Source organism: Mandrillus leucophaeus, unplaced genomic scaffold (genome assembly GCF_000951045.1).
Source record: "Mandrillus leucophaeus isolate KB7577 unplaced genomic scaffold, Mleu.le_1.0 Scaffold75, whole genome shotgun sequence".
In the NCBI taxonomy this organism is placed as follows: domain Eukaryota; kingdom Metazoa; phylum Chordata; class Mammalia; order Primates; family Cercopithecidae; genus Mandrillus; species Mandrillus leucophaeus.
The window spans coordinates 5,003,443-5,026,089 of record NW_012108141.1 but is presented as its reverse complement, the minus strand read 5'-3'; the positions used below and the strand labels follow the sequence as shown (position 1 = coordinate 5,026,089).

General features: G+C 33.4%; 1 protein-coding gene across 1 annotated transcript in view; it reads right to left on the bottom strand.

The window, feature by feature from the left end:
- BMP2K (BMP2 inducible kinase) overlaps positions 1 to 22,647 on the bottom strand; it is a 151,788-nt gene that overhangs the window by 61,411 nt on the left and 67,730 nt on the right. Inside the window, exons 7-10 of the mRNA XM_011966241.1 lie at positions 15,920 to 16,062; positions 13,408 to 13,529; positions 11,051 to 11,132; positions 7,209 to 7,341 (exon numbers count right to left, since the gene is read on the bottom strand). Of these exons, the coding sequence (XP_011821631.1) occupies positions 7,209 to 7,341; positions 11,051 to 11,132; positions 13,408 to 13,529; positions 15,920 to 16,062 (480 nt within the window). The remainder of the gene's footprint in view (positions 1 to 7,208; positions 7,342 to 11,050; positions 11,133 to 13,407; positions 13,530 to 15,919; positions 16,063 to 22,647) is intronic.

Genomic DNA, 22,647 nt, shown 5'->3' with positions numbered 1-22,647 from the left:
GGATAAATTTAAACATACTGTTAACAATAAATACTTATTCATATAATTTTAAAAACCAAACAAATCACATGAAATCTACCTAATTCACAAACGTATAGTCCTATTTTTCCATTCTAACAAATTTATTTGGCTTTTAAAATCTAATTTCAACAATAGCTAATTATACATATTTAGTCCTATAAAGAACTTGAAGTGGCACACAAAACTAAGATTTTTTTTAATATATAAAAAAATTAAAACTAACGGAAAAATAATGGCTTGGGGGTTGGACAGGATAATGAGGTCAGTTATAAACTACATATGATTTGGTCATAAATGCAGGCCCAAAATGTGCTCTCCATTTTTTAGCTGTCAATATAAACAGCAATATTATCCATTACATGAATCACAGTGTATCTAATACAAAAACAAACCAGGTGCTAAGGAAAAACACTATTCGTGATACTGAAAGCTAGAGAGCAAATTCTCCGTTGAGTCTTTCTAAAGATAGCTCACACAAAGTGAACAACATCCTTAGGAATAGCAGTGAGTGACACAGGGTCATGTTTTAAACACTCTATCAGTATGGACTAGTGGCCTAAATGCCATGCAGTAAAAAGAAAGGGGTATGGTATAAGAATGTATTTCTTTTGTGGCCTGGCTTAATCCAAGAAAAACTTTTCAAGTATCCAGAGAGGAATTAAATGATAGTTCAGGCATTCCTGGTTTTTCTTTGTTTTGTTTTCTTTCATAGCAGTTGAGAAACACCAAGGGAGAAAAAAATAAATTTGAGATTTTGTGTCCTAACCTGTATGGGTATAAGTATTTCTGTCACTCAAGTTAAGCACACCATATCCTCTAATGATTAGGTAGCTAGGTTGCAGGTAGAATTGATATTATCTTATAAGCAAACACAAGGACCTCGCATTCCCTGGGTCATGTTTTCATGTGGGAATATATCTGCTGGAGCCAGTTTAGTCTGCCTAACTGTACTGATCCCATTTATGTGACATAAAATCAACTCAAAAGGTCAGAACTACTATTTATTTTAATAAAGAAGAACAGAAAATATTAGAGTATATTAATATGGTAAAAGCAATATTTCATGAAATGTGATTCAGTTTACGTGTGTATATTCTGTGTGTGGTGTGTATACCAGGTGATAACTAAAATATATTTTTTATTAATATATTGAATCACAGTCACAAAAAGTTTGAAGCCACTGTGCTAGTGTAGTGCCACGATCTCTATTACTGTAACTCATTCTCCCCCATGGGAAAGATAGTGATTTGTCATATTGCTAGACTAGAAAAAAGAATGAAGCAACTCCATCCGTCAATCTCTGATGATCTTTCTTTCAGAACAGGTTATTTTAAGAACATACATGTTCTCTGCTGAGCCATATTTTGTAAGTAACCTGCCCCTGTGAAAGAAGTCGAAGGTTTTTCAGCATTGCCTATGACTGGATGTTTGTAAATTTGAAGGTTGCGAACACAGGAACAGGATCCTTTGGCTTTAGATCTAAATTTCACTCTGCAATTTGCTTTATCAATACTAAAAAGTTGACAGTTTTACCTGATGAGCTCCAGTGGACCATCTCTGACTTGGTTCTAAATTCAAAGTATGAAAAGATGAATAATCATACCTAAAACCCACAGGTAGAACTCTTGGCTACATTTTTATCTCTGAATATTTCTAAATTGAGTATTATCAGCAAGTTAAAAAAAGGAAAAAATCATGAAGGCATCTTTAAGCACTTAAGTTAGATAATATAATTTACTGAACTCTTCAAGAGAATGGGTTGCAAAATGTACTACTGGATTACTGAAGGATGTAGTCTAGAGTGCAGAGGTCTCACATTTAATACAGCTAAACACTGATTGAAGAAGGACAATTTCACTCAGGCATGGTGACTCTCGCCTGTAATCCCAACTACTTAGGAGGCTGAGGTGAGAGCGTGGCTTGAGCTTGGGAGTTCAAGGCTGCAGTGAGCTATGATCTCACCATTGCAAACCAGCACAGGCGACAGAAAGATCCTGCCTCTTTTTTAAAAAAAAAAAAGAAAAGAAAAGAAAAAAAGGCAAGAAATTGACCCTTCAATTTTTATAGTTTTTCTAAAGCCATTTTCTCCTGCAAATAATTAAACCTCGAGTTTAGTGTTTTATTAATTGCTACTTCATGACAATAAAACTATATCATCTATTAACAAAATATGCTTTTGGGGAAAAGAAATGGATTAAGGAATGTATGTGTTCAGTTCACCTAAAAGTAGTATTTTGTGATTAGGTCTAAAAACAAACAAAAAAGGCAGAGAAGCTAGATTACACCCTTATTAACTCAACTTAAAATGATCACGTGAATCATCACAAGACCATTACCACTGAATCTGATTCTATTATAAATATAAAATCAACTTTTTAAAACTTAGCCACAAGAAATAATATTCCTCTGCTCACTCAATTGTGTAAATCTTTCTATTGACACAAATAGTACTAACACAACCTAAGAACACAAAACAGAGCTTCAGTACTGAAGGTAGTGTATGACTAAACTACAACAATATTTCCTATTGATGTACACACTGGTCTGAGGCAATTGAATTAATTATGCCTCTACTAATATTGCATACAAAAACACAAAATCCCTGCACATTCCAACAAAAATAGAAGCTACAGGAGTTGCTGTTGCAGCAGTCAATTTATATTATGGTTTAGTCAAGGACCCAAGCCAAAAATTAAAGTAGTTACCATCAAGTTACACAAAACAAAGGATCCATGCCTGGGCCTAAATAAAGTTAAGCCACCATCTCTAATCTAATAGCTCAACAAATTTAAAAAGAAAATACTTTGGATAGAAGTCTCAAAACAATTTTTCTGCTTAAAATTTGTTTGGTTTTTCCTCCATAAAGACACATTGTTCTCTCCAACAAACTTCAAGTTATTACCCTTAATTTCCCTGAAATGGAAACGTCCACTCTAATTTTCCAACCATAAATATTTCATGCATCAACATTATTTCTATCTGTTAACCTAGACATTGTTATAGGAACTTACATGTTACTATGTAACATGTGTCCTACATACCTTATTATACGGGTGCTGAAATGAAACTAAATTTAATAGCTGATAATATGTTCAATCATAACTAAAACATTAAGTAGCACTAAATAATGCCAGGATAATACATTTGGAATAGTCCTAGTAACTACCCCAAAAAGTTACTGATCAGAGCCCTCTCTCTACAGCTATTCAAGTAGTAACCCAGAGCTGATGATTGAAAAGCTCCAAGGAAACCCTATCTTAATCTTTCATTTCAAAGGTACTTTGAAGTAGCTGAGATTCTTTTTTTCAAAAATAATATAGGAGAAGAGAGTGGGTGAGGTTATACAGGAAACAAGAATGGCCATGAATTGATAACCACTGAGGATGGGTGAGGTATTTTCATAGGTACATGAAAATTTATTGCACTGCTCTGTCAGTATTTGTAGAAATTATTAAATTTCCATAATAAATTTGAATTTAGTAAAAACAAGCAAGCAAATTCCTGATTTCCCACAATATGGGTATTGAAATAAATTTAAACCTAATCGAACCAGTCACAGTGGCTCACACCTATAGTACCAGTTACTCAGGAGGATCAGCTAAGCCCAGAAGGTTGAGACCAGTCTGGGCAACATAGCTAGATCCCGTCTCTAAATAAATAAATAAATAGCTGGGCATGGTGGTTCATGCCTATAATCCCAGCACTTTGGGAGGCTGAGGCAGGCAGATCACCGAGGTCAGGAGTTCAAGACCAGCCTGACCAACACGGTGAAACCCTATCTCTACTAAAAATATAAAAATAAGCCAGGCATGGTGACATAGGCCCGTAGTCCCAGCTACTCAGGGAGCTGTGGCAGGAGAATCACATGAACCTGAGAGGTGGAGGTTATAGTGAGCCAAGATCACACCATTGCTCTCCAGCCTGGATGACAGAGTGAGGCATGGTCTCAAAAAAAAAATAATAATAAAAAAAATAATAATAAATTTAGCCCCAATACATGAGCTCTTAAGAGCAAAGACAAAGAAACCATAAAGCAATAAGTGAGAAGACCCAAAAGTTTAAAAAAAAAACAAAAAAAAAACTTTTACCTGGTGTTCATCACTACCTTACTGTACAAAATAAGGAGATAAGAAAAATAATCTTAGTAGTTATATTTACAGTATATTCTAGAATAGATGATAATTTATGGTAAGCCTTTGGTAGATCCACCATTAACCCATACAACCAAATTCCACTTCAAAGCATCCGAAGACATTTCTGCAGGGAAAGTATGCTCTAGTATCTGACAGCATGTCCTGCCCCTATCCAGAAAATCAGAAATTAAGTTAGATAAAGAATTGTAATATTGATATCAAGAGTAGTTGTAGTGCTAGTTGTTACAGTAATAATGACTGCAGTATTAAAGGCTATCTCTTACTAAAAAGCACTTTTCATCTTTCATTTAATTCTCACAATAACCCTAAGAGGTGGGTACTTTTTAAATGACCCTTTTAGAAATGGGAAGATTGAGATAAATGGAGGTGCTTAATGTTCCATACCAAACAGACAGAGCAGATGCAATCCAACACTGGCTCTAGAAGTCTTGCTCTTAATCTCTGCAATGTACTTCTTTAATCACCTTACAACACAGGAGCCAAAAGAAAACTGAGGCAGCCAGCTTTCAGTACATTATTCATAACTATTCAGTAATCCTGTTAGTTACGCTTCTCATTCTCCTCTAAATGGTTCTCTAAGTTCAACTCTTGGATCTGGAAATGCAAAGTGCTTCTTTCCTCATCCCCCATGTTGGCCCCATTATTTGTCTATTGGGAGAGTTAACAAAAGCTAAGAAAAGTTCTAAACAATTGACTCCATTACTTTTAAGAAGAAAAGTCTCCAGGAAAGAAAGAACTTAATAGTTCAACTAAGCTTTATGAAGAGTAAATAATGGTAACTACTCTTGACCTAAATTAGTAACAAGAAAAAGTATATTCAAATTCTTAAGTAACCACAAACCATACAGTTTTAACAAAGATTTGTCAAAGTTATTTCATTTTCAAAATTTCTGTGTGCTATGAAATGGATGCAAATGGAACTAACACTAAAAAGATGTATATCTTCTTATGCTTTATCTTATGTTAATATATGGAAAAAACTACATTGCATGAATACACAACTGACAAAGGTTTCACATTCAAAAACTATGAGGGAAGCTAGGAATTCCTGATTTTCTGAATGTAGGATTTATTTAAAAGTAATATAAATCACTAACTACATATTATAAACACAGAGACACTGAAATAAAATGGCAAAAGACACAAAAGGCCACATTTGAAAAATATAAAAAATAAAATCGCACGCCAGACATGGTGGTTCATGCCTGTAATCCCAACACTTTGGGAGACTGTGGTGGCAGGACTGCTCAAGACCAGGAGTTTGAGACCAGCCTGGGTATACAGCAAGACTCAATCTCTACAAAAATTTTAAAAATAGCCCAGCACGGTGGCACATGCCTATAGTCCCAGCTACTCAGGAGGCTGAGGTGGGAGGATCGCTTGAGGCCAGGAGTTTGAAGTTACAGTGAGCTTTGATCACACCACTGTACTCCAGCAGGGCCTGGGCCACAGAATGAGACCTTGTCTCTTAAAGAAGACAAAGAAAAAGAATAAAATTGTGAAGAATCTAAATATTTTCTAAAACACATTACATTACAGGTAAGTACATTATGGTTTTAAAATCTCTACTTTGTTAAGCTTTTACTACTCAATACAGTATTTTAAAAGTCCATAAAGCCCTCTGACAGGAGGTAAAATACCAGAAATATTATAATTTCAGATTGACTTGAATGCTTTTATGTTTTTTCAACCTTTCGTTATTTTTGCCTAGCTCTCAGAAATAAGTCCAAAGACATAATACACGATCAAATTTATACTAGCAACGATAAAAACTAAAATTAGCACATTTACTGACAAATAAAGGAAGCATATAATATACTGTAATGCATCAATTAACTAGAGCCTAATTAGATCTAAAATTATCAGTAGTATTTATTTTTTCCATCTTACCATTACAAACACACATAACTCCACCCCACTCCCACATACATACACACACACACACAGAGAAAAAAAAAAAAACCTAATCACAAGAAAATAAGCTCCTACTACTGTAAGCAAATTAAATCACAAGTCAGACTAGACTTCTTCTATGCTCCCTTTTTCTTTTGGGCATTTTTTATCTTTTTTGGAATTTTTACCCTTTTATGATTTACACAACCATCAAAAATTATAAAACTTAGAGACTTATCAAATGAGTAACAAATATTTCCAATTTATGAGTTTGGGTTCATGAGTCTGGGGGAACTTTTAATGGTTTAAAGTTATATGGCAATGCATTAATCTTTTTTTAATACAGTTCCTGGGATTAAATGTCTAGCTTATAAATTCCATATTCTACTTATAATAATTTCACACTTATTTTCTTCAAGTACATTTGTTTTATTTTTATATTTAAATCTTTGATTTATCTGCAATTTTAGCATAAAGAATGAAATAGAGATCCAGTCTTATTTTTTGCCCACAAATGGCTGAGAAAGTTGAACTGCCATCTTCATCACACAAACCTCAAATATATTTCTATTTCTCTCTTTTCTATTCCAGTGAGCTGGAAGCTACAACAAGGGGCACTTGAATGCAGAAAACAAAGCAGAAACGCTAGACACACTTAATGCTAGACACACTCCATGTTAAGAGGAGCTGTTTAAATATTGTAGCTTCCTAATTTAATAGCTGGTGGTCCTTCCCCCTCCTCAAACCTTTTTAATAAATTTTACCGTGTAGATATATAAAAAGTTAAATTACAGTACCTACCAAAATGGAAGAAAAAAATCTTAAAGGAGGTTGGAAGAAAAACTCAAGTATTATTTTGAAATCTAGGGCCTCTCGGAGACTAGCCCTTCTGACATTATCCCTTGGTGTGTGCTACTAAATCTTACTGAGGGGCTTAAAAACATCTATATTAATCAATAATTAGGTTGCTTTCATTCTTATGTAAGTTTTCAAACACCTTTTTAAATATTTTTTTCTTTACTATAGTTTCACAAAATTATAATATATGAAATAAAGACTGGATTTAAGTAAAGGAATGTAAATAGTAGGCCCTAAGTACAGTATCCTACAATATTTTCATATATATTTCCAAATACTTACTTATTAAGCAATGTATGTTATAGGAGTAACGAGAATTGTCTGGGATTGTGAAGTTGCCATCACAGATAGCAACCTGACTCTCACCAAAAGGAAGAGTGAAGAAACAAAGTTTATAAAGTAGACATCCCAGTGCCTGTAAACCAAAGAAGCATGAATATCATTAGAGCTCAAGTAAGCAAGACATAAAAATAGCCAAAAACTAAATGTTATTTTTAAAAAGGCATGTTTCTATATTGCAACAATCTTTTTACAAATTACTTCTCAAATTAATACATTTAATTTTTGAAAAGACATTTAACTATCATTTCCATGATCTTCTATCACATCTGTGGCTAGTTGGCCGAATTAATGGTATCATAAAAATTAGAAGTAGCTTGTTTCTTTTGGAAAAAAATTAAACTTTTATTTCTTCCACAGGAAGATATATACTTAGTACAAAACTAGCATATAACCAACAAAGTACAAGGCTTCTTCTTTAACAGCATTTTTACAAATTCAGTATAAAGCATGTTTAAAAGTTCTGGGATTCCAAATACGAATTAGCCAGCACAGTTAAACTTATCAGACAACCATCAGTAACTTCTTACTATTTACCAGGCACACCTCATTATTTTACACTATAAAAATTAAGTTCTCTGTTTCTAGATATAACCCTCCAACTTCTACTGCACATTATACTAATTATATTTGTATTTGTAACCTGGGTAATCTATATTAAAATTCAAAAGGGAAGTGCTCTGTCTTCTTTACCTGCATGGCTTCGTAACTATCAACGCACCAATAAATCTACTTGCTGACAATGAGGGCAAAACACCCTAAAATACCAATTTAATCTATAAAAGTAGCACAGGAAATTTCTAGCTAAGGTGCTAACAGCTTAAACTTGAGAAGGATTTTTTTGTAAGTGATTTTTTGGCTCAAGAAATCATTACTTTTTCTCAAGAAGTGTCACCTACAGGCCTTAAGAGTGTAAGGGGTATTTCCAATTCTAACCAAATTGTATAAAATTATCCAAGTTAGTATACACTTACATCAGCAATACTGAAATTTAGCCTTATTATCTAAAAATTAGCAAGTCAGCTTTCCTTTGTTAAATTTTCTCCACGTATCAACTTAGTAAACTCAGCTAACAAGTGCACTAATTTTTATAATTATTATGAATTAATTTTTATAATTATTATAATAGACCTAAACACCCTTGGTGAGTTCAGTAACAGTAATTTACAAAAGATTTTTTCAATATTGTAGCAATATTCCAATGAAAACAGTTCAAAAGCTCTAAAAATTTTAATGTTAGTTCAAAAAAATTACTGGGTTATTACGTAACAAAATTATAAAGATTTGAAGTAGGGATAACCAGTTCTGTATGGTTACAAAAGATTTATGGATGCTTTTTTCTTGAAGGAAGATATTTTCAGCTCATATACAGCAAATTGAACATAAGGCTCCCTTAACAACACTTAAAAAAAAAATGCTATTAATAGTATAATGTCCACATTAGATTACATCTTTCTTTGCACTGTCTAGATGATAGTCTAGGCAAAAAAAAATCTCCATTTTAGCCAGTTTTATTTTGTCAATCAAACTTTAGGAATTTGTCTTGTGTTAGAGTAAATATTGTAGGGTTCCCAGATAACAATTTTAGCAACGCAAGTATACTTTAAAAATATATAAATCTAAATACTCTGCTTCGTAAAGTGTGAACACAATGAGGTATACTAATTTTTTCACATCAAAGGTATTTCCCTTTTTATCTATCTCAATGAGAATTGTACAAGAAACAGGAGGGAACCAGTGAATTTTCTAATTCACTAATTAATTTTCTAATTAGAAAATTCAGTGAATTTTCTAATACAATTTTCTAATTGTACAAGAAACAGGAGAGAACCAATGAATTTTCTAATACTTTATAAAATCAGCATCCTAAATCTCAGGATAAAAATAACAACCTAAAACAAACTTCCAAGCAAAAAAAAATTTTTTTTAATAATTATTTTCTAAAATATGAAGTGCTAAATATTTCAATATCATACTTCAATATCATAACTCTGAATCAGTACTACGTTGAAGCAGGATGAAAGATATAGTTCTTGGCCAATTTGAATTGAATATTTTTTTCTGGATATTACTGAATTCACACCTAAAACGTTGTAGCAAACTTGTGTTTCAGCTGAGCTAAGTAAGAGAGCATAAAAATAGCATCATGAAAATTAAAATTCTCCCTCTTTCAAGCATATAAACACACTGTTCTCTAATTATGGGTTCTTTGTGTTTTTTTTGTTTTGGTTTTTCTTTTTTTTTTTTTTTTTGGAGTATCTATTTGTAAGCCTACAGCTTACAGTTTTCCCATCACGGAATCTCTACTCCGTAACTAATATATAAACAGTACAAATTTTAAAGGTATCATCGACAATTTAGTATGCTACCTCACTGGCATACTAAGTCTGAGGAAAAAATAACCCAAAAAAGGATCCCTTCCTTTTTGTTAAGGTATTGGATAACAGTCATGTGCTCAGAGAATAATTTTTTTTCAATAAACCTTCAATGGCTTCAAAACGAAAAGTATGATGCCTATTGTTTATCTGCTATTGAAATACTCTTTTCAGGTAATATGGAACTCAACGGCAGCACAAAATTAGGCCAGAAAAGATCTCCACAATCACCTCTTCTAACACCTTGATTTTATAAATTAAGATCCAGTTTAATTTGTTTTCTACATTATAATAACCTTCATCTTTACTATAAGCCATTCAATGAGTCAAATGCTAATGCTGCAGAAAGCAAACAAAATTTAGGTTATGTAAGCTGGAGATCCAATTAACTAATAAACCTATTGTTAATTGATTAAATTGTATATATGATTTTTAAAAATTCATCTACCACAAGGAATTACTGTTTGGTGAATGTATAAGTGTTATATAGATAAAAAGATATTAAAGATTATTTTTAATAACCTTACAAAAGAATATTTGTCTCTCAAGACTTTGGTGCCCCAACCCTAAAAGGGAGGAGGCCAGGAAAGGAAAACCAAGGAGACACTCATTTGGTTTCACGCATTATGCCTGACAATTTTCTGAACATTATGTTTTCAAAACAAAATAAATCTGATATTTCTGTAAACCCTGGAACTATTTCCAAAGAATTTTATTCCTCAATTCCTAACATGGTCACTTGTGATAGATACAGCTAAATAACTGTTGAATTTAAATGAATTAATACTTAAAATACTCTTTTCCTAGTTTATTAAATACAATCACAAGCATATTTTACTTATAGAATATATTCTAAAGAGATGTCTATATTCTAACAAAGTTCAACTACAAAGAAATATGGTCTATCTCAGTAATTATATCCAGATATATACAGGCTAAATGATAAAGACCTTCAATGTACAGAAGCTAGTCACTGGTATGTTTATACTGCAATTAGAAAAACGTTTATTCATATCAATTTCCATTAAAAAGATCCTAAAATATTCCAGAAAAGTATTGTATAATGACTTAATCGTTATGTCGAGCTTTTCTGTATTTTGATCAACCAAACTTCCACTCAAAAAAAATGTTAGGACTCATATATAATCTAAATCCTAAAAAAATACTGTGGTTAAAAAGTTACATTATACTGAAGTTTTTTATTTGTTTTTTGATACATAAGCTTTCCATCTCAGGATTGAGAAGATAAAATGTTCTAGTATTTTTCTTCTCCCGAATAAGAAGCTCTACTGTACATCACTCTCTTCCACTTATTAGGAAATGCCGTTTGGGGAGCAGAGAAAAAAAAAATCAACTGAACTCAGATTTTTTAATTTGGTTAGAGCAAGTTTCAGCCTTTCTTGGCCTTACCCAGATATCAGCCTTGGTGGTGATGGGTTTCCCTCCATAAAGGTTGATCATTTCAGGGGCTCTGTATGACAGAGTCGTATACCTGGCAGTAAATGAGTGAAATGGAGTGGAGATATATATATAAAAAATAAAAAAAAAGACAGATAACACATTGTTTCTACATAAAACACTACAAAAAAAGTCTTTTAGGCTCAATAACATTATATAGAATAATACTCTTTGCAAAAAGCTCATTAAAAAACCCATCAAGGATTAAACAATACAAAGCATCTATATACATTTTTATTCAACAAATACAACAGTATTTCTAATAATCTAAAAACTTAATTTTCTTTATTATAAAAATCTTAAATAATGACAATATATTGGAAACAGTTCTCCTTGAATTTCTTATGTGAAATAACACAATTTGGCTATTATAGTCTCCTTATCAAAATATTTTAGTCTATTAACTTAAAAGTAAAACTTCCACACTCTCAAAAACTTAATTTATATATTTACTAAGGAATTTATTTTTATGGACTTTATGTTACATTATAAAGTAACAGTGATGATGCAGTCTTAACACTTTCATTTTCTACATACTTTTCAATGAATAAAAAAGTCAATCCTTTTAACATTAAATAAGTAAAAGCTTAAATGTTTTCAAATTTACTTCCTTGACACAGTAGTAAATCTCTTTTGAGTTTGTTTTTATAATTGTTTTAAAAGTAGTCTAGTTGCTACAATCTAACTGCACTCATTAAGTATATTTCTAATACTGACTGCCATAATAAGCTATTTGGAATCAAAAGGTATTGTGAATAAATATTTATCCACAGAAAACCCCCATATTTATTATGAACAGAACATTTTAAGGAAGCAGTGCTCAAATCTCATGTTAGAAATGATCAGAATATGAATGGATATCTTATATCATGGCATAATTTAAGATTCGGATTGAATGGTCTTACATTTTATTTTGCAAGAAGTATCTTAAAACTCAACATTCTACTATCTTACTTTTTCCAAATCACTCTGACTGGTGAGAGAGTCTGAATACTACTACTATGGAGGAATGACCTAAGAAACCAGAAATATAAACTTCACCAAAACAGGATTTTTATTCACTATACCCCCACCCCAGCATCAAGAAAGTGTTGGCCCTTAATAAATACTTGTCAATTGAATGAATAGTTAGTCCATTAATTGAGCCACAAAGGACCAGAGAATCCCTTATGAACTTTTGTTCATCACTAATAAAACATTCAATTGAACCTCATACTGCAGAAGGCAACAGCAAGAAATAAAATGTCTAGCAGGTCAGGGATGCTTGGACAGAATCCTATACAGCAGCCACTAAACATCACAATCCAATAAATTTTTTAAATTATATGCATATATTTTCCAATAAGCCAATTCAATACTTTATTATTCTTGTGTTCTTCAGGACTTTATATATTTACTAATGTGTTTGTTTTTATTAAATCTAACATAATCATCATAGGCTAAGTTTCCTGAGTAGTAGAATGTAGCGTCGAAATCCACGGTATTATACAAATGGGCCAGAGTAAAATCAGCTGTATTTGAACTATTTCAAAATATTGCAGTTCAAATGATGGCTCTGACATAGTATTACGCAATAGAGAATTTGTGAGGAAGTGATGAAAGGCAATTCAGAAAAGCTAACTATTTAGAAAGTCCTATTCTGAGAGATCTTTCTGCATTCTGTATCACTTTATTAAGATAACCTAAAATTTACAAACAGTTCCATTTTCTAAAAGTAGAAAGCAGAAAAGTCAGCGAAAGATTCTCACAGGTACTCTAGCAACCACGGAAAGCACAGGATTAAGAGAACATAAAGTAGACATGACGTATTTCCATTCCAGAGCTTTCCAGTGTATCATTACAAAGTAACAGTGATGATGCAGTCTTAACACTTTTATTTTCTACATAGTTTTCAATGCATAAAAAAGTCAATTCTTTTAATATTAAATAAGAAGTAAAAGCTTAAATGTTTTCAAATAATTTAACTTTTTCTTAACAAGCACAAACCCTCAGTATCAGTAAAAACAAAGATGTTTAACTGAACTCAAGAATCATTTCAAACTCCCTTTAACAATTTCACTAATTACTACAGCTTATTTAACAAATTTCTTTCTAAATCTCTTCAAATGTAGACTAAAAAATCGGCATCTATGGCAAAACATACTTCCTACTGAGCTAGATCAGACATGAATTAATCAAATCTATGGCACAGAAATATTCCAAAGAAATCTATAAATGAAATACCTAAAATCTGTATTTACCAGTGCTGGCCAGAAACTCGAGTTAACTAAAATTACCATGACAAAAGTGCAATAAAGACAAATACTTACTTTTTAATTTCTTCTTCTACTATATTAACTCCATCTTTTTGAGGATTAAGAAATTTATTAGTGGCACTGCCAAAGTCACAAAGTACATAGTTCCCACCATCATTCAACAAAATATTTTCTACCTTAAGAAAAGAAAATAAATAATTAGTATTTTCAAAGTGAAAATTAACTTTTTACAACCATTGTAAAAAATGGTTATTTTTACAAACAAAGTTTATTTTTACACAATAAACACTGAACGGTCTATGCCATATACAAAAATATGTAAATATGTGTCTCATATATATATATGCACAGTACACACAAACATATATAGACGTAAGATAACCAAATTATGAGGAAGAACAAATGAACGGGAGCAAAAATATACAATGTCTACTGCTTCTCTTACTAAGAACAGAGAAATGCTTCTTCCACCCCAGGTTGATTTGTACGGGGGCAAAGAAACCCTAAATCCTCCCTAAAACTGCTTTTATGAAAGAGAAGAACTAGTACCTGGCAGAGTCCAGCTTCTCTCTTTTACTATACTTCCACTTTTCTCCTTTTCTGACACTTTTGCTTCTCTATAGGTATAATGGAAACCACTGGAATTCCATCTTTGACTTCCAGTACCATTTTTATTTAAAATACTACACTGAAAAATACAAATTTGACTTAATTTGGAGATCAGGGTTGTAGTAACTAAAATAAATTATTATAGTCAGTTTCTTGAATAGTAAAATGTGGGTTCAGAGCCCAATCTGCTACTAACTAGTATATGGACCCTTGGACAATCTGCTTAACCACTCTTGTGCTATAGTTTCTTTATGTAAAATACGGACAATTAGAATATGAATCTGCCATATGGAACTGTAGTGAACATTAAATGAGTTACAATATGTAAAGTGCTTAGAACAGTCTGGAATATGGTAAGCACCTAATAAATTACTATTACATGTTTTTTCACAATGTCTTTTATTTTTATGATAGTCTTAGATAAGTAATTCATTTATTTCCATTTCATCAAAATACTGTTTCATTATAACTTTTCTTCTATATTTCACTTTAGTATATTTTAAAAATTTGTACAAAATAAAGATTCAGAAAGAAATCTACTTAAAACACATATTTTTTATATATGTTTACACATATAAAAAGAACTAAGCATATAAAATATGGACAATACAAAATTATGCAGTTAAATGTTTTCTGAATTTAAAGAAGAGTCAGCTGAAGATATCAACTTTGTATGCAAAAAAATTAATTAACCATAATAGCACAAAAAATCATATCAAATTATTAGGGGAAATGGAAAAGCTGCACATTCAAAAGAACTACACTGGTTATCCAAATTAAGGCCAGAGGCCTGCAGTTAAGCATTTCAATCCTGCCTTACCTCCTACTATCATAGGTTTTCTAGATGATATTTTCATGATTAACAGCCTATATTCTTAGTGACATTTTCTCTTTTATCTTACAAGCATTTTATAATAAAATTTCATAAAATTCTGTATAATCAGTCAGAAATGGGATTCAATCATTCAATATTTATTAAGACTCTGCTGTCTACCAGGCACTATTTTAATTGCTTAAACACATCACTAAAAATGAAAAAAAAAAGTCTTGACCTTCATGGAGCTTACATTCTAGAGGGAGAAGGCAGAAAATAAATAACAGGAATAGTACATAAGCAAATTATACAGTATCACAGGAAGTAATATGGACTAATAAAAGGTACAGCAGGTTAGGCTGCAGTGATAAATAAGGTGGCTCACAATGGGACTCACTGAGAAGGTGAACCTGAGCAGACCTGAAGGAGTGGAAAGGGTAGCCAGGGGACTATCTAGGCATAAAGCAATTCAGGAAGAGTAATTTTTGTAATCTCAGTGTTCTTGTGGGCATGAAAGAGGACACCTGTGGTGATAAATTATATCTCTAGCAATATAACGCCAGAATATTCAATATTCTTTGGGGACTTTTTTCAATGTAACAGGTGGGTACCAATATAAGAGGTCAAGAGTCCACAGAAGATGAAGTGACCTTCAAGGTAACCACCATCAAATTAGAGAAAATAACAGAAAACTGTACTAAATTATAAAGAAATAGAAAAAGAGACCCACTTATGGTCTCCTCCAGTATCCCTTGAGAACACCTTGATGCTTAATATGGATTACAGGAAATAGGAGGAATGCTGGCTGAACTGAGAGACAATAGTGTGGACAGACGTTTAACAAATATCAGTGAAAATCACATTTCTGTTCAAACGAAACCTTTTAAAGAAGCCTACTATAGAAAACAGGGATGCAGGGTAGAAGGTACAAAATCTGCCTCCACAGCCACGCTAGAAATCCTCAAAGTCAAGTAAACCACAATTTCAAATCTACAGTCATTCTTTACATGACCTCAGGAAATGTAGAAGGGGAGGGAAAGACCAATCTCAAAGCTAGTTTTTACACTGATTTAGATGAAAATAGTCTAAGAACATTTTAACTCCAACTTATTACTTAATCCATAAGTATTCTAAAGTTCTTACCTTCAGATCCCGGTGAATTATTGGAGTCTTACACTGATGCAACCTTGCAACAGCTTCACAGGTATCACAGAATATCTGTAACACTTCTGGTTCTGTAAAACCTGTCTGTAGCTTCTTATTCATTTGATTCACTACCTGCCCAGCTAACCAAAAAAGTAATTTTGAGAGGACATATTTTTAATAAATAAAGTCTATTCACAAGCAAATTAAGAAATGTCTTTATGGCTTCAAGTAATAGGAAATTGGCTTTTTCATAATTCTCATGTAAGGAAGCTTATTACATCATACTGTATTGATTCAATGACACATTTTTTCACATTTTACATTTCAGAGATCATCTTAAAATAAAGATTTTATTAATGCTATTGCCCACTTTTTTTTTTTAACATCTCTGAGATCAAAGCATATCTTATAATACTGGTTTGAAGAAATAGTTATTCAACACCATACTATTTATGGGCTAAACAATGGTGAACAAAAATAAGGTTTCTGTTATCACAGAATTACAGTCTAAAGGTAGAAGCAATCACACAAATAGATATATAGTAATAATTGTATATCATAACAATAATATGAAAGAACTTCTATAAGAAACCTAAATTTAAATTGTGAAGGAAGATGAGGAAGAGAGGGTATCAGATCAGGTCTAAGGAAGTGATACTTGAGATTGAAGGATAATTAGGAATCAACCAGGCAGAGACTTGCGAGCACAATATACTAGCGATAGTGAGTACTATGTACAAATGCCATCAGTTTAGTAAAGAGCTTCATGACTTTGAATAACTCAAAGAAAGCCAGTATGCTTTCTTTACAACTTAATGAATGCTGATACGCTCTAGGAAGCAGAGGAGACAGTAAGGTGAGATGAGACTGGCAAGGAAGACAGGGATCAGCCATATCTTAGATTCTATCTTGAGAGCCAAAGAAACTTCCTCATCTGACTTTCAAAAAAAATTTCATCTAGGGTTAGGGGAATCAAAAGAGTCAAAATGGGCTAAGGGGTAAAGTCTATCCAGATAAGAGATAATGGGCCAAAATAATTGACTAAAATCAAATTGCCACACATATACAATTAAGCCCTGAGAAAGTTACATATTACAATGTAGAAATTGATAGTCTAATAACAATTCTTAATTATTAACAAAAGGTTAATCATCATCATATTTTAAGAATGCAAATAAATATGTGATTCACACAGAAATCAGTCTAATAAAAATTGAGTTTGGGAATTCAAAAAACATAAAGCATTCATTAACTTGCAACTTTCCTTTAACAAGGTTAGATAAATGAACATATGCTATTTTACAATCTATAAAAAGGTACATATAAACTTGTTCCTTTTATTATTACTGTCTAAGCAGTCTTGTCTTTTCTGAGAATATTTTTCTCATAGAATTTTGAAGCAAAGACAACATTAATTTTACCAATGAATCCCCAACTTTAAGAAAACTCAAGTGTAATTAGTTCAGATTATCTCAGAAGACTGGGGCACCTGACCATGCAGCAACTTCCACCACTCCCTCAGTTGGCAGACTCCCTGTCTTTTCATTAAACCCAGCCTTCTCTAGTTTAAGAATAATTAAACAAGATTTTAAAAAGTGCTTTCTTGGTATATATTCACATCCTTGAAATATCCTATCATAGCTAAAGAAATCATAACCTTGAACTCACTCCACCTCTTCCAAACTTCCAATGTTATAATAAGCAGAATAAACTTTAAACAAACTTTAATTCCCTTTCTTCTATCCAGAAACCTTTGAAGTAGAAATCCTCAATCACAAAAAAACAAGTCCCCAGAGAAAACAAAAAACTATATTTGGGCTGAATTTCAAATGAAATCAATAAAATTTCATTACTCAAAATCAGAGTTTTCTGAAAATTAAAGCTTAAAAGAAGGTATTCTAATAAAAAAGGTAAAAAGTCAGATTTCGAAATCAAACATTATATACTTAAGGTCTTTTAAAATGAGATGCCCCACCTTTAAACAAGCGGCTTGCAACTTAGCTCACGCCCGACCAATCAGATAGTAAAGAGAGCTCACTAAAACGCTAATTAGGCAAAATCAAGAGGTAAAGAAATAGCCAATCATCTATCGCCTGAGAGCACAGTGGGAGGGACAATGATCAGGATATAAACCTAGGCATTCGAGCCGGCTACCCTCTTTGGGTCCCCCCTCCCTTTGTATGGGAGCTCTGTTTTCGCTCTATTAAATCTTGCAACTGCAAAATAAATAAATAAATAAAAATAAAATAAAATGAGATGCCTACAACTCTCAATTCTTTCCATATTTTCCAAAGAGGTATGATTTCCAAAACAAAAGCTTTTTACACTCTGCCAAATTTCATCACTAACATTAAAAAGTCAACATTTTTCTAACCTCTTAAAAAGGTGTTCAACAACCTCCCCTGAGTACACATATTAACACTTAGTTTAAAAAACCATAAATGCAACCTACTATTCCATTTAAATTTTGATAATGTGACTTTTTTTATTTTTACAACTGTGATGGTTAATACTGTCAACTTGATTGGATTGAAGGATGCAAAGTACTGATTCTGGGTGTGTCTGTGAGGGTGTTGCCAAAGGAGACTAACATTTGAGTCAGTGGGCTGGGAAAGGCAGACCCACCCTTCATCTGGGTGGGCACCATCTAATCAGCTGCCAGCACAGCCAGAATAAAAAGCAGGCAGAACAACATGAAAAGACTAGACTGACTTAGCCTCCCAGCCTACATCTTTCTCCCATGCTGGATGCTTCCTGCCCTCGAACATCTCTCCAACTGCTTCAGCTTTTGCAGTCGGACTGGCTTCCTCGCTTCTCAGCTTACAGATGGCATATTGTGGGACCTTGTGATTGCATGAGTTAACACTCCTTAATAAGCTCCCCTTTATATGTATATCTATCCTATTAGTTCTGTCCCTCTAGAAAACCCTGACTAATACAACAAGATTATTCAATTTTATCTGTAGTAGATTGCATTACTGGTCGCAAACTTTCAAACTTGACTTTTTACAAGCACTTTGTCATGTAACTCTGCAGTTTGTCCCAATAAATGAGGCAGATAAATTTCCTGCTCTTTGATTTGGGCTCAGTCATGTGCTTTTCTTTGGCCAACAGAAAAAGGTAAAAGCATCACTGTCCTAGTCCCAAGACTAGGCCTTAAGTGGCCTCATTTGCTTCTACATGCCTTCTTATGTTTCTATCATCCACATGAGAAAACCATCCCCAGGACAGCTTGCTAGTGCCAGAAAGAGGACGATGGACACGTGAAGCAGAGCTACTCCAACTAATTCCAGCTAACCACTGTCATGTGAGCAAGCCCTGCCAAAATCTGCAGTGTCACCCTACCAAGCTAAGTTGAAAGCAGCTGGCCCATGGATACACAGGTGATAGATAATAAACGAATGTTATTTTATGCTATTGAATTTTGGGATTTTTTTAATTAAGCAAATACTAACAAATATATAATCCATGGGAACATACGTAGAATATTTCCTAAAAACAGACATTAAAAATTCATGAAGTTTCATCATTTATTCACGAATTATTCATAAAATAAATGTGCTCAAAATACCAATAATGATTTCTAGAAGTCTGAGACCTAAAGTACATAATTTCTCTTTATATATTAGCAAATACAGCAGTACCAAATCACAAATTTACAAAGACAAAAGATGATTACACTTGACAAAAGATGATTGTAAACACTGGATACCTAAAACCACGTAAGGGGATATGAGCTATATAACATATTCTTTTACTCTCTATACAGTTTTATCCCTACATAATAACCAATGTCCCTGAACTATATACATTATATAGGTTCCCTTACTAAAATACCTTGTTAAACAATTTTATGTAATGCAATTAGCTGTTACAGAGGAAGTAAGGGAAGAGTATTTAGTCCTCTATTTTTTGTCCCTCCAAATCACTCCTTCCCCATGGGAGAAAAAGGAACTTATCTAATTGATTCATCTGAGAAATGAGATTGCATATACTCCATTGAGAAAATTGAGCATACTCCATTCAGGCCTTCTGGATTTCTTCTATTAAGAAATAATTGCCCACTTAGAGGGTACAACTGATCTGCAATACATATAGTAACATTAGCAGGTAAAACATCTGAAGAAAACTTTGAACAAAAAAAGAGAAAGCATGGTTTGGCTGTGTCCCCACCCAAAGCTCCTCTTGAAATCCCACATGTTGTGAGAGGGACCCATTCGGAGGTAACTGAAACATGGGGGCAAGTCTTTCCTTTGCTGTTCTCACGATGGTGAGTAAGTCTCACGAGATCTGATGGTTTTAAAAAAGGATGTTCCCCTGCACAAACCCTCTCTCTTTATCTGCTGCCATCCATGAAAGATATGACTTGCTCCTCCTTGCCTTCCACCGTGATTGTGAGGCTTCCCCAGCCACGTGGAACTGTAAGTCCAATTAAACCTTTTTCTTTTGTAAATTGCCCTGTGTTGAGTATGTCTTTATCAGCAGCAAGAAAACGGACTAATACAGCAAGGAAAAGAAAAAAAAATAAAACTAAAATTAGCTGGGCACAGTGGTTCTGCCCTTAATCCCAACACTTTGGGAGGCTGAGGTGGGAGGACTGCTTGAGGCCAGGAGTTCCAGACTATCCTGGGCTACAAAGTGAGATCCCGTTTCTATAAAAAATTAAGAATTAAAAAACTGGCCGGGCATGGCCATGTGCACCTCTAATCCCAACTACTCAAGAGGCTAAGGCAGAAGGATCACTTGAGTCCAGAAGTTTGACACTGGAATCGTATGGATGACAGAGTGAGACCTTGTCTCAAAAAGAAAGAAAGAAGGGTCTGGGGTACAAAGAAAAAAAAATGGACACACTGAAATTAATATCCACAGACAACAAAAGATTTGCAGCTAAAACAAGAACAAGGTGTATCTTTTTCCCCAATATCCCTACATGGTAACAAGGTGTATTTCAGCAAAGAACACTGAGAGAACAAGAAAGAGTCAAGCTGGGAGTGGTGGCTCACACCTATAATCCCGGCATTCTAGGAGGCCGAGGCAGTGGATTACTTGAAGTTAGGAGTTCAAGACCAGCCTGGCCAACAAGGCAAAACCCTGTCTCTACTAAAAATACAAAAATTACTCAGCTGTGGTGGTGCACACCTGCAATCCCAGCTACTTAAGAGGCTAAGGCATGAATGAGAATCGCTTGAACCCAGGAGGCAGAGGTTGAAGTAAGCTGAGATGGGGCTATGCACCCTCTAGCTTAGGTGACAGAGCAAGACTATGTCTCAAAAAAAAAAAGAAAAAGTCCTTGGAAATTAAAAATAATATAATAGAAATGCAAAATTCTATAGGAGAGCTAAAAGATACAGAGGAATGCTTCCAACAAAAAAAGAATAAAGACAATAAGAAAAGAAAATCAGAGGATTATCAATGTAGAAAGCTCAAAACATCTGAAAGAAAATGAGAAGTCCAGTAAGAGACAACTGAAAATGGAAGACAAAAACGCCACAAAAAGCATACCAAAAACAACAAACACTAAGGCGCATATATCTTGAAATTTCAATACGTCGTAGATAAAGGAAAGATTCAAACTAAAAGTGTCCATGGAGAAAAGATGTCACATGAAAAAATTAAGCAATCACAATAACATCAATTTCTCAACAACACTAAGAAAAAAGTGGAATGATATCTTCAAAATTCTGGATCAAAATTATTTCCAACCCATAATGTTTTAGCCAGCCAAAGTAACGATCAATGTGGGCACTGAAAAAAAATATGTTTATATATGCAAGGTTTCAAAAATGCTTCTCCCAAAAATCCAGTCAGAAAGCTACTGAAAAACACACTCCTCCAAATTAGGGAGTGAAAACAAAGGTGTGGCGTAAGTAGCAGGGAATCCAAGACAGAAGGGAGGCAAAGGGAATTTCCAGAAGGACAGCAAACCGCTGTTCAAAATTAAGCACAATGCTGTCTCCCCAAGAGGTGTTTTTAAAGGAAGAAAAAATGAAATCAACACAAATATTAAAATGTCTAAACATACTGCATAATTATTTGTATGTCTATTGGAAAATGTGGGACTAAAATATTAATATACATGAAGAAAATTAGGCAAATGAAAAACGAGATAATTACTAACTCCAGAAAAACAAAAAGTATAAGAAAATACAATTACAGACACCATTAAATGGGAAAATAAACACTGATTTGGTCCAAAACCTGAGCATATCTATACTAGAAGTAAAATTCCTATCTTTTCTTAGAGACAATATCTAAAACATCAAATCAAAAATAGCACTAGAAAATTTTCTTTCAAGAGCCTCCTCATGCACAGAATTACATACACACTTCCCTTGATTTTCTAAGTCCTTTCTCTTTTGCACCCTTAGGAAATCACTAAAATTATTGATTCTCTTTTATATAATGCAGTGTGGAAATATGGAAGTAAATATAAGAAACATCTCAAATATTTTAAAGGGACTACCTCTGAAGAGGGATGAGGCAGGAAGGTACTGATTTAGCCACAGCTTAAGAGAACTATTTGACTTTTTTTATTTTTTATTTTTTTGAGACAAGAGTCTCGCTCTGTGCCCAGGCTGGAGTGCAGTGGCGCAATCTCGGCTCACTGCAAGCTCCACCTCCCGGGTTCACGTCATTATCCTGCCTCAGTCTCCTGAGCAGCTGGGAATACAGGTGCCCGCCACCACGCTCGGCTAATTTTTTTCTTTTTTCTTTTTTTTTTTTTT